We start from the raw sequence: 12,063 nt of genomic DNA on the forward strand, positions 1-12,063 counted from the left end.
CCTTGGGAGCCTGTTCCAGTGCCCAAACACTCTGGGTGAAAAACCTTTTCCCAATATCCAGCCTAAACCTGCCCTGACCCAGCTCCATGCCTGGAGTCCTGCCACTGGTCACGCAAGCAAAGAGATCGACACCTGCCCCTCCGCTTCCCCTCTGTTCAGAGGGCCATGGGTGCGTATACGCGTGCATATATTTTTATTACTACCATATTTCCCAGGAAGAGGGCTGCGAACCCGGCCGCGCTATGCCGGCAATGCCCCCGCCAGAGCTGCGGGCAGCCCTGCGGGGCGCGGCCCGGACCCAGTGCCCGAAGCTGCCCCATGGCCGTGCCCGCCGCCCCTCCGCCCGCGGGCTCCCCCTACCTGTCCGAGCAGCCGCCAGCGGGCTCGAGCCGCCCCCGAGCGGCTCGCCTCGCAGCTGCCCGCGGCGGGATGGGGCGGAGCGGCGGCGGGCTCGGCCATGGGGCGGCGGGAGGCAGCGGGGCCCGGGCCGGCGGGGCGGCCGAGCATCCCCGCGGCGCTGCGGGACTGGCCGGGCGGGGCGGGCGGAGGCATGGGCGCCGCCATCTTTGCTACGGGCAAGCGCCCAGCCGCGGTCTGAGCGGCCGAGCTACTCAGGCCCGGCACAGCGCGCCTCAAGACAAGCCGCCTGCGGCCTCTGCGGCCGCCCCAGGAACGCCATTGCGTGTGGCACGGCAGTCGGCCGGGAAAGCCACGCCAGCTCGCCCGCCCCGACGCCGCGCCACAGCGCTGACAACCGCGGTTCCGGGCCGCTGAAGCGCCCTGCGCCATCTTGGTTGCGGGCAGCGCCAGCCGGGAGCGTGGCCGCCCGCCGGAATCTTATCCCGGGCAGCCCCGGCGCAGCGGGAGCGGGACAGGGACAGGGACAGGCACGGCGAGTCCTTGCGCGGGCCGCGGCGGGACGGGCAGCGCTGGCGGGGAGCGGGGTCAGCCCTTGCTGCCCAGGGAGCCCCGGGAGGGATCTCGGTTTGGTGCTGGGTGATGGGAGCGGGGCATTCGAGTTCTCCAGACTTCCCCAGTGTTTGTTCCTCAGCATTGGAACGTGCGCAGCTGCACCTTCCCTGCTCCTCATGGTTTCACTGGATTTAACCTGAGCCGCCGGGAATGTGCTGGGGGAAATGCGGGTAGCTGTTGTTAAGAGACAGCCAAAGTTTCACTGTGTCTTCTCCTCTGATTTACCTATTGAATCAATCCATTTCTGTGAGAGAGGAAGTTTGACTTGCAGTTTATGGTACGTTTATTTCACACACAGTGTAAATGATGGGCAATTCGGGATTTTCAGAGATTTCAGCTTGGCTGTCAAGAAATGAAGATTATGATGTCCTGTGCTGGACTGCGGAATCTCCTCCAGGGACTGAGTTTCAGTGTCAAGCACTACTCTAACATGAACCATCTTCAAATAATGTGTCCTTGCAGTACAATTAAAGCCAAAAAATGCCACATCCTGGACTGTTCAGGAAGTGCATGCACACACAGGACCGTGCCACCTGGAAGCATCCAGCCATGGAGATGCTTTTCCTGCAAGGTATGCAGTTCAAGTATAGAGTTAGTGTCGTAAACCACCTTGGCATGTCTGTTAAGGAAGCCAGACATACTTTTCACGTGTTGAGGAAACATTTTTCCTAGAAAACTTGATGCAGAGGGGATAAATAGCAGGATATCAGTTTGATTCAAAGGCACATACTGGTGTTCACCTTTCCTGTGACGCTTTCATGTAAAGCTGCATTTTCTTGGATTCTCCTGGTGTAGTAATTGTTTAAAAGTTGGTATCTTGCAGAAAGATTCAGGTAAAGTGTCAGGAGAAGACTGCAGGGAGAGATCAGCTAGGCAAAGTGTCCAAACTGATGACACTAGACTTTAATCACTGGGAGCTGGCCCAAAAAAACTTGACTTTTTATGTGCTGACCAGTAAGTTATGGATTACATCATGTTAAATATTAAAATATAATACTGACTTCTTATAATTGTGATCACTTTATAAACTGTACTTTAAACATTGTAAACTATGCTTGTATTGATCTCGGTAAGCTAATATTGTGTAATTGGGTGGCAGTATATCATGCACAGAGTCAGAAAAAACTCTGAAATAAATTCTGGTTTTTAATATTTCTAATACAGATTTAACTAAAGGTATTAAGCTGATTTATGTGCATAATGCATAAGTAGTACAGTTTAAAAAGATTTCTGTTTTGGTTTATTTGACCTTAAACATGTTTTTCAGATGGATGTGTAGTTATCCTAAAATTGTTTGAAATTGACAGTGTTTCTTCAGAGGTGACCCAAAGGTCTTCTTGTTGTAGTGCTTTTATTTGTCACCATAGTAAACAGTTCCCAAGTCTGTGTCTCAAAATGTAAACAAACATTTCAAGGATAATATACAAAGTCTTCAATCATAGAATCGATTGGGTTGGAAAAGACCTCCGAGATCATCAAGTCCAACCCTTGGTCCAGCTCCAGTCCCTTTACCAGATCATGGCACTCAGTGCCACGTCCAATCTCAGTTTAAAAACCTCCAGGGATGGGGAATCCACCACCTCTCTGGGCAGCCCATTCCAATGCCTGATCACTCTCTCTGGAAAGAATTTTTTTTCTGATCTCCAACTTAAATTTCCCCTGGCAGAGCTTGAGCCCGTGCCCCCTTGTCCTATTGCTGAGTGCCTGGGAGAAGAGACCAACCCCCACCTGGCTAGAACTTCCCTTCAGGTAGTTCTAGACTGATGAGGTCACCTCTGAGCCTCCTCTTCTCCAGACTGTGAGATGGATGAGAACATGTGGTGCTGTTTACTCGTTGTCACTTCACTGACACAGTTACAAATGCTGGTCTACCATGCTGGTTGCAGGATACAAACAGTTTTCACTGAAAGGAAGCTGTGTCTGTTTGCTTTGGAGCAAATGTTTGCAAACTGATTGTCACTGAGATCCTCTGCTATCTAGATATTTCTAGATTCCTGTTTTTTCCCGAGGCAGGGAGGTATACAGTAACTCTTAATACATCCCTACATCGTGATCCCCATCTGTGTGTAGTATTTCCAAATAAATACAATGGGAACTGTTGAAAGCAAAAGGAGGGTGATCAAAAGATTCATAAAGTGTGGAACTTGCCAAAATAAGTTGTGGGTGCTAAAATTTTACATAGATATAAGGAGAGATGAGTCATACATGAGAGATACTGTTTAAATATCCATGTGAGCTAAAATCGTTGAAGGCTGAAGGAAAACCTGTTGGGGAAGATAATCTGACTGGTCTCATTCTTATGCTTTCCTAAGTATCTGTTTATGGCCACTGTGAGGTTTTGATTTGGTTGCATCTAGTTTGGAGAGTGGTGTTCTCTTAAACATTTTTTCCAGTGACTGGAGAGAGGGTGGTACAACTTAGGCATCCTGCAGTTTCTTTACCTTGACCAATTACACAGTTGCTTCTCTAAGAACTTTCACACTTTGCCTTGTGCTTCCAATTTGATGTACCAGGCAAGAGGGACCACTGGTCTGAGCCAGTAACAGGCACTCTTTGCTGCTCAGTGATGTCTTTCATGTTCACAAGGAGTTTGGTAACGAGCAGATGGTTTCTTTTCCCTTCAAAATTTGATTGTAACATTCACATTTTGGTTCTCATGCATTTGTGAAGACAAACTAGGAAAACCCCAACAGTTCTTGATGCAAAGTGAGGATGGGGTATTAAACGTAAACTGCTTTTTAAGCTTAGACACATTCACAGCATATATTGAATGTTTTAAAATGCTACTTTGTGTGATCTATACAGTGTTATGTAGTGTCATATATATTGTTAAGCTTATTACTTGATCAGGTGAGATTTCACAGCATGGAAGAGGATGTAGCATTGTTCTAGCAGTTTTAACACATTTTTAGCATTTTTACAACAGAACACAGCTTTGTTGGCAATGAGGTGGCAGTGATCTGCTCATAGATCATGGAAAACCAGATCCTTACACTTATTCTTGATAAAATTGTTGCAGAACCCCATCAGTTCACTGCTTCCCTTCCTTCTGCAGCTTATGAACATTTATATGAACACTTTTGAGGAGGTGGAGCAAGAACCCGAACCAGGACTCCTGGTACGGGGACAGAGATGTGGGTGGTGGTGTTGTCTAGGGAAGGAAGTAAGAAATGACACTCTAAAGACAGGAAATTATGAAAGAACACCTGTGAAGAGGGAAAAATAATAGAATTCCATAAAAATTATCTAAAACCTACTCCTAGAACAAGAACAAATACATTTACTTATAATCAATTAAGAGCATATATTAATAGTACTCTAAATTTTGAAGAGAAGACCTCAATAAGTGTGTCAAATAAAACACATTTGACAATGCCTCTTCAAAAGATCAGGAAGAATTATAATAAAAACATAACTATATTTTTTCTTTCTAATGGCACATACTACTGTAATAATGCCAAGTTGGTTTGGGGTCTGTAGCTCAGGAAATATTGACTCAGTGTATTCATATTGGTGTACAGTGTGCTGGCTCGAAGCCATTGTTGTCTTTCCTTACTTAGCAGGAAGGAACAAGAATCCCTTCCAAAAGGAAGCAAAATACATCTATAGTAACATCAGAGCTTTGGCACAAGAATCTTCTCAAATCAGAGCAGGAAATCTGGAATAGTATTTCACCAACATACAAATCTATGACAAAGAGAATCAAAGAAAAATTAGAAGAATTGCACAGCAAGTATACATTCAATTCAGGAAGCCCAAGGGTAAGTGACATAAAATACAAACATTTCCCATCATTAACTACAAATAAAAAGCAGAGAAACTATTTCTTCTTTAAAATGCTGGTTTACTGATTATTTAATGGTAGACGTTTTGAATATTTTGATAATTGTGTGGAGTAGCAGCATGTGTTTAGAACAGCTTATATATGTTATGTTAGTGAATTTACCTTAATTTCGCCATAGGTCAAAGCCAGTAAAGATACAATAATTATCTGACTTTTGGATAAAGAATACAAGACACTGTAAGTTGCAGGAGCAATTGCAGGTGATCTGAGGCTTTTGTTAAATTTAAAGCAGGTAGAGGAAGCTTTAGTACCCTAACTTGGAAAGAACCTTCTGATGTGTGCAATTCCTCCGTACTGAATATAGGTGCTGTATTCTGCCATTTGTGTATGCTACAATTCTGTTGTAAGGAACAATGGCTGAATACAGGGATTCTAAGGAAATAGTGTAACTATGTGTAGGGCTTGAAACATGTTTGTTTTGTATTGAACAGATAAGGTTTGGAGAGAATGTGTACTTTGAAGAGAATGGCTGCATATTTCTTTCAAAAGCAGATGATGGTAAGGGATTGCTCTTCCTGATATGGTGGGATTCTTAAAAATGGTGTACATATATGACTTCATGTTCTTCTGCTACATTAAAGCTGAGTTTCTGTTTCTCAAATAACTAAAAATGTTTATATGTTTCTTTAATGATTGATTAATAATTCTAGAATCTCACCTCTGAAAAGGTGAGGTGAAGAGAGTGAGAGAATAGTATACATTGATGATACTAAGGCAAGTTGCTGGAGAGGAAAGAGAGAAGCCATTCTTTTCAGAGCCCTAATTAAACATTTGAAAACAGGAAAGAATATTCATGCTTTTTTATTTCTGAGGGGGTGAGAAAAAATTACTAATTGTATTTATTCAAAACAACCATGCTTTAGCTAGCTTTAAAATTCAATATGTTTACTGGAAACCAGGATCTATACTTTTGAAATATTTTTAGTAATAACTACAGGCCTTTTTTTTATTCTGGAACTGTAATTTACTTTTCAAAGTGCATTTGCAAATACCTTTCAAGACAGATATTTGGTGTTAATAAATTCCAGTAGTATGTTTGTGAATATTGCAGGCAGATTTGTTAAATACAGGCATTAACAACCACCATTCATTTCGACAGTGTCTTAATTACAGGACTTTTTTCTCTTTTTTATGTAGTAGATGAAGGAAATGCTGATATTTTATTCAGTACCAACGATCTTGGCTTTTCTGATGTCTTTATTCAACGGATCAGAATTTCACCAGATCAGAGATACATGGCCATAAGCTTAAAAAGTGAAAATTCTGAAGAGGCAACCTGTGTTATAATGAAACTTGGTCATTTTCCTGTTGTGGAAAAAGTAATTCCAAGTGTATTTAGCTTTGGTAAGTTCTTTATAAATATCCTGTGGAACACACCAGCTTTCAACAAAACATTTTTCTTAGTCTACAAACAATATTAAAATATTTTTAAAAAGGAGGCAACATATAATTTTACAGCTGTTGAATTGTTTCTTATTTATGATTTCTTTGACACGACACAATTACAAGTTATCTGATGTGGGTGAAAGGGACTGCTTTCTTGATACAAGTTTTCCTTCATTGTAAAAGCAGTCATTTATACATGTTAGAACAGTCATGCATATAATTTTTTCTACTGAACTCAGCATGCTGCTTTAAAAATGTACAGACATAACTGTAAATATTTTTTGAGAAATGTTGTATTTGATAAACCCTTACAGCTCCAATTGAAGTCACTGATAGTTGTAGACAATCAGCTTCACTGGAAAAATGTGACAGTATTAGCTACTAGAGAGAGAGTATTGGCTGAAATTTCAACTGGAATCTCAGATGTGGATCACAATTTAGAGCCCAGTGAAGTGGACCAGTCTTTCAGAATAGATTACAGAGCTTTACATTGGTGTTAAAATAAGCAGAGGTAAACTGAAGCGAATGGAAAATCTTTTTTTTTTTATTGTATGTTAAAGGATAGCAAAAAGAATATTCTAGTGTGTATACAGTGTTCCACATCTTGTTTTTTGGATTATATTTTTAGATGTCATCAAATACATATATATAGTACAGTAAGCAATTTGCCCAGGTAGGGCCAAAAATTAAAACTCTAGGTAGAACTTCCTAGTTATAAAAATACAAGAATTTAATGTTGTGTTTGCACAACTGAAGACTATAATGCCTGTTGAAAACTAAGCTTGCAAAATTTCCAGTGATGTTTTACACTCTGTTTGATTTAATCATCTGTTTATGTTAATTCAGAAGAGTCTGGACCAACAGGTCTACAATAGATGTGACAGATTATGGCAGATAATAAGAGTACAAAAGATGACTATCAGAATTGTAGAGATTACACTCATTTTGTAAACTTAGTTGTGAGGTACAGAGGTGCCTCAATCATGAGCAAGAGAATTAGGTCTTATGACCACTTGCAGAGTATGTGCTTGTATTGAAAGATATGCAGTAGCAGGGAAAGGAACAGAGTTTCTTGAAAATTTACATCTTGATTTTTGAAATGCTATGCTACAGAAGAGCCTGGATTTCCCTTCTAAAGGCTGGTCTTCATCATGAGCCCTCAGCTACCTGTGCAGTTGGGAGCCACATTACTGTTCAGATAGCAAATTGTTTGTGTTACCTCAGTGTGGTTTTGTGTTAAAAATTAGTATTTATGTATAAGACAGCATACAATAACTTTTTAAATCATATGTGTTAAACATCCTTCTGTTGGCTGTAGGAGCAGCAGAGAGAGCAGTAATGTGGCTGAATCAGTCAGATTGCTGAACCTCAGAATAACCAGGTTCCTGTGTTTATGCATTTCTAATGTTGGTGAACACACACACGAGCACAGAAAACTGGAGAATTTTTATCTCAGCAGTACCCGTGGGGCACTTGCATCATCTCTTTTCTCTGAATGGTTTGCGTGCAGTCACATGCAGCAGTGCAGAGCTTGTGCTGGCTCTATTATCTCGCTGACTCCATGTAAACCTCTGTTCTATGCTCAGTTTTAAACAGCCACATACCTTCTATTTTCCTGTTACCTCCAGAACCCCCACAGGGTCAAGAGCCTCCTGTTATTGCCCCCGCCTCCCCCCCCTCCCATAACATTGTCCTCTCGCTCTTTTTTTTAATATCTTATGAGATTCTTGTTCTCTGGTGTTCAGAAAAGACATGAGAAAAAGCTTTTTGTAGCTTACCCCAGTCCCCACAGGATGCAGAAGTGCTGCCCTCAGTTCCATGTCAGCTGCAACCCACCGTTTTCAGCACTGGGTCCAATGTCCATGGCACTTCACTTCCTCTCAGTACTAGTACACACTGGTCCAAATTTGATATGCGTTTGTCTTTTTTTCCAGAATGGGCTACAAATGATGTTCTGTATTACACAAGTCAGAAGAACCTTAAATGCCAGAATGTGTTTATGACCACTTTCACTTACCAGAAACATACTAAGTTAGTTTATACAGAACAAGATGCAAGGTAATACTTACCTAAAAATTTAAAAAGTCCTTTACATATTTTAGAGTATTTTTATGTAAAATGTAACTGGTTCAGAAAACAAAGTGTTCCATTTCATATTTCAAATGGTTAAATGCATTTTTAAGTTGTGTTTCACTGTCAGTAGTGCCTTATACAGTCTAAGAATGTGTTCTGTTCTCCTTTTGATATGTGATCAACAGAGATTTAACTTTCCTCTCTTACCTCATGAGTTCAGCTGAGTTTATAAATGTCAAGGTCACTCGCAGGTCAGGGTGTCCTTTAATGAATGTGTGACAGTTTCATACAGGGTAAATCAGACAGTGGATTTCATTTTGTTTTCTCTGCTATTGATGTCTGATACATCTTTTAAAAAAAACAGAGAAGTTCAGGCTAATCCTTGCTCTGGGTAATGGATGAGCAAAATCATTACAGCACTCCCAGAGACAGAACTATTGTTGACTGAATACCCTCTCAATAACCTTTCTTTAAGCAGTGGTTTAGGAAGACAAGAAGGCTCTTTGCTAAATTGAGTGCAGAACTAGTTTTTCAGGCATGTAGCACGTGGTAATTTATACAGCATTCTGTAAATATTTGTGATTATTTTTCATTCAAGTTACATAGTCAATAAAAAAAATTCCATTATACTTTCATCTGGGAACAAAAAAAATCTGCAGCTGAGATGGAGTAAATAAGATCCTTTTGTTCCAGCTGCATTTGATGCATAGTTCTGGAAAATCCAGTTGCACTGACCTGACACTTCCCCACAGGGAAACTGTTGGCGTAATTCTGAAGGTCACAGTCATTACAGTAAATCTACTAGAAACTTACTCTAAAGGTTCATGTGCTACTGCAGCTCAGAGCTGAACCCATTTCTTCATCGCAGATGGCAAGACATTCCTTTGTATCGCCATTTAGCAGTTCCATTCTCCATCTCACAAGCTCTTCTAGTGGCAATCCAATGTATTTTTTAGAAGTGGAAAATTTCTTGACTTCCTTAAAAAATAAAAGCTACAAAGATTTTAAAAAAGGGCAGTATCAAGGTCAGAGTCCTTGGGGAGAAGTGTAACCTGCATTTCAGCTCAACCCTCTCAGAGGTCAGGGTCAGCAGAACTGAACTGTTGGAGTCTCTGCTGAATGCAGTGCCACATTCCTGCCAGACCCCTGGGTATGAGAGAAGCAGGAAGCTGACTTTTTGCAGACTTAGATCCCCCTCTTTGCCTGTCCTCCTAAAGATGTCAGGAGGGTGCAATTAGATGAAACAATAGTACCCAAAAAATGGGAGTTCTCCACCTGCAAATAATTAAAGGGACTGAAAATGCTATCTAAAACATTCTTTCCTTCACCAGTCAAATACTTTCAAATCTAGAGAGAACATTATTGCAGTTGTGTGTCTGATCAGTATGATGCAGATTACAGTACTCAATCTTGCAATTTCTTGATGAAATCTGGATCTTTGTCTTGGACAGTTTTGCTTTTAGAGACATCCAGTCTTAAAGATTCAAAATGCCAAAGAAACTGCAGTCCCAAGATGTGACATTCCAGTTAATTAGGATGACTCACAGAAATCTGAATCTGAATTTCAGCCTGAACTTCTCTAATACTAGCATCCAACCAGTGGTTATCATTCTGTTTTCTGTTTCTAAATTTTAGATGCATTTAAAACCAGCAGGTCATTCATAGTTTCTTAGATAGTTCCCAAACCAGTTCCTAGTTTCCAGCTTTATCACTGCAACACTGTCTGTCTTGCCTTATATAGGCAAGGCCTCTGTGCTTTTGTTTTAAAAATAGTATTTTTTGTCTTACTTGCTTCAAATCAAGTTAGGTCAGTAACACATAGACATTTTATCAATTTATTTTTATAATAGCTCTTACTCGTGTTATTGCTGTTCTCACATGATGTCCTTTATTAATTTTAATTTAATTATGTATTACTACTTTTTTAAAAAAATCAGGGTTGCAAGCTCAAGAAAAAGTTGTACCTTTTGCCTGAATTTTAAAGCCTATATACATCAATGAGCTTCCAGTCTGTCTGAGTGATGCAAAAACCTGGATTCAGTTGGGCAGCAACTGAACTGCTTTCCTTGCAGATTTCAGGTTCCACACACAAGATTGCAGGTTTTTGAATCCCAGGATAAATGCAGTAGAAGTGGGTTTTGGAGTCAAGTAACCTGAAATTTCTCCAGCCTACTTACAGGCCTGCTGTTTGTTACTCTGCAGATGGAAGCCCATCATTCTCAACAACATGCATTTTTAAAATACCAATCAAATTTTTTCTTTTTTTTTTTAATTATTCCCTACAGATTCTTTGTAGACATTTATTGCACAAAAGACAGGCGTTTTCTCACTATCAACAGCAACAGCAAGACAACCTCAGAAGTTTGGCTGGTTGACTGTAGACATCCTTTTGAGTTACCTGCTCTGGTACAACCACGAACAAAAGGGGTCATTTACCACATCGAGCACAGAAATGATGAGTTATATATTCTTACTACATATGGAGAACCTGCAGAATATAAGGTAATTTTAACTGATTACTAGATTCATAGGATTCATTCAGATACCTACTGCAGCTCATACAGAAATTTTAAGGCTGAATTTAATTCTATGCTGACTTTTAATTCTGTGCTTCACAGCTTACTGAAATAATTTAAGAGTTACACAGAGAGCCACATGGATTGGAAGAGTGATAGTGCTACAGGAAGTCTTGCCTGTAGTATGCCATTTTGATTCTAACTCCTTTAACAGCATCAGGAAATGAGTATGCTTTAACAGTCATTTCCCTCATAGCAAAATTCAAGTTGGTGATCTCACTGTAAATAATCAAACCAACTACAATTCTGCTGTCCATGCTGAAAGCACTTATTGCCTTAAAATCTTCTGTAGATTAATCTTTGAGACTTGATCTTCTCCAAATCTTACTGAATCATTCTTCTATTTTGCCTGAGTAAACAGAGTTCAAAAAGCTCCAGTTTTAGACAGGCAAACACACACAATACAAATTAGAACTTTTTTGCAACATTGTATGAGATTACCTATATGCCTGTAGGTCTCATTTGTGACTCTTACTACATCTTAGTAATACGACGTTGTTTATTTTATTTCTGTAGTTGATGAAGGCACCCATAGCTTCCAGTGGCAAGGAGAACTGGCAGTTAGTTCATGCACTGGAAAAGAAAACCAAGCTAGTAGACTTTGAGATGTTCAGTGATGACTGTATTATGTTCCTGAAGAATGCTGGTCATCTTTACTTAAATGTGATTTCCTTCGTTTCACACGCAGTTCAGTCAATAAAGGTATGTCTTAGTTTGGCTTGAGCAGCCTATTTTTCCAGCACTATTCCATGGGGTTTTTTTAACATAACATTATAATGAAAGCAAAGATACATTTCAAAAGTAAAGGTGGTTTGAAAACTATAATACAGCAAAGTTCATCGTTATGACTAATTGTATTACGTGTGGCTGTTCTTCAGGATTTCATGTGGTGGCCTATTGCAGCATTTAGAAAGTTAAAGTGCAGCTCTCTTATGAGTCAGTTCTTTCTTCAACATATTACACTCAGGCTCTTTACAATGCAGCTGATTTCTTATGTAAAATAGGATTTGATTACCTAAACACTCTACTTAGTTTTACTGGGCCTATTTTTGGTTGCAAGCAAGGAAAAAGCCTGGCCCTCCTACAGAAAAAAGATGAAAACGCTCAGAAGACAAGTGTGGACACAGTCCCATAATAAATGGGAAGAGTTGACATTGCAGTACAATTGGTGCAAAATATTTCTTCCCCTCTGTAGTTGTTGCTAAATATTTG

General features: G+C 40.4%; 2 protein-coding genes across 7 annotated transcripts in view; one reads left to right on the plus strand and one right to left on the minus strand.

Moving 5' to 3' along the window:
* CAMKMT (calmodulin-lysine N-methyltransferase) overlaps positions 1-688 on the minus strand; it is a 230,098-nt gene extending 229,410 nt beyond the window's left edge. Inside the window, exon 1 of the mRNA XM_071577328.1 lies at positions 361-688. Within this exon, the coding sequence (XP_071433429.1) occupies positions 361-564 (204 nt within the window). The 5' untranslated portion in view covers positions 565-688. The remainder of the gene's footprint in view (positions 1-360) is intronic.
* Positions 1-12,063, plus strand: part of PREPL (prolyl endopeptidase like) — a 21,912-nt gene continuing 9,849 nt past the window's right edge. Inside the window, exons 1-8 of one of the 6 annotated variants that reach the window (XM_071577259.1) lie at positions 1-169; positions 1,271-1,543; positions 4,533-4,733; positions 5,248-5,314; positions 5,954-6,160; positions 8,137-8,260; positions 10,561-10,777; positions 11,368-11,553. In XM_071577259.1, coding sequence (XP_071433360.1) covers positions 1,325-1,543; positions 4,533-4,733; positions 5,248-5,314; positions 5,954-6,160; positions 8,137-8,260; positions 10,561-10,777; positions 11,368-11,553 — 1,221 coding nt within the window. In that variant the 5' untranslated portion in view covers positions 1-169; positions 1,271-1,324. Of the gene's footprint in view, positions 170-803; positions 893-1,270; positions 1,544-4,532; positions 4,734-5,247; positions 5,315-5,953; positions 6,161-8,136; positions 8,261-10,560; positions 10,778-11,367; positions 11,554-12,063 lie in introns of those variants that run through there. The other 5 variants (XM_071577294.1, XM_071577285.1, XM_071577267.1 and 2 more) reach the window with 5 other exon arrangements.

Source organism: Pithys albifrons, chromosome 2, assembly GCF_047495875.1.
Source record: "Pithys albifrons albifrons isolate INPA30051 chromosome 2, PitAlb_v1, whole genome shotgun sequence".
Lineage (NCBI taxonomy): Eukaryota > Metazoa > Chordata > Aves > Passeriformes > Thamnophilidae > Pithys > Pithys albifrons.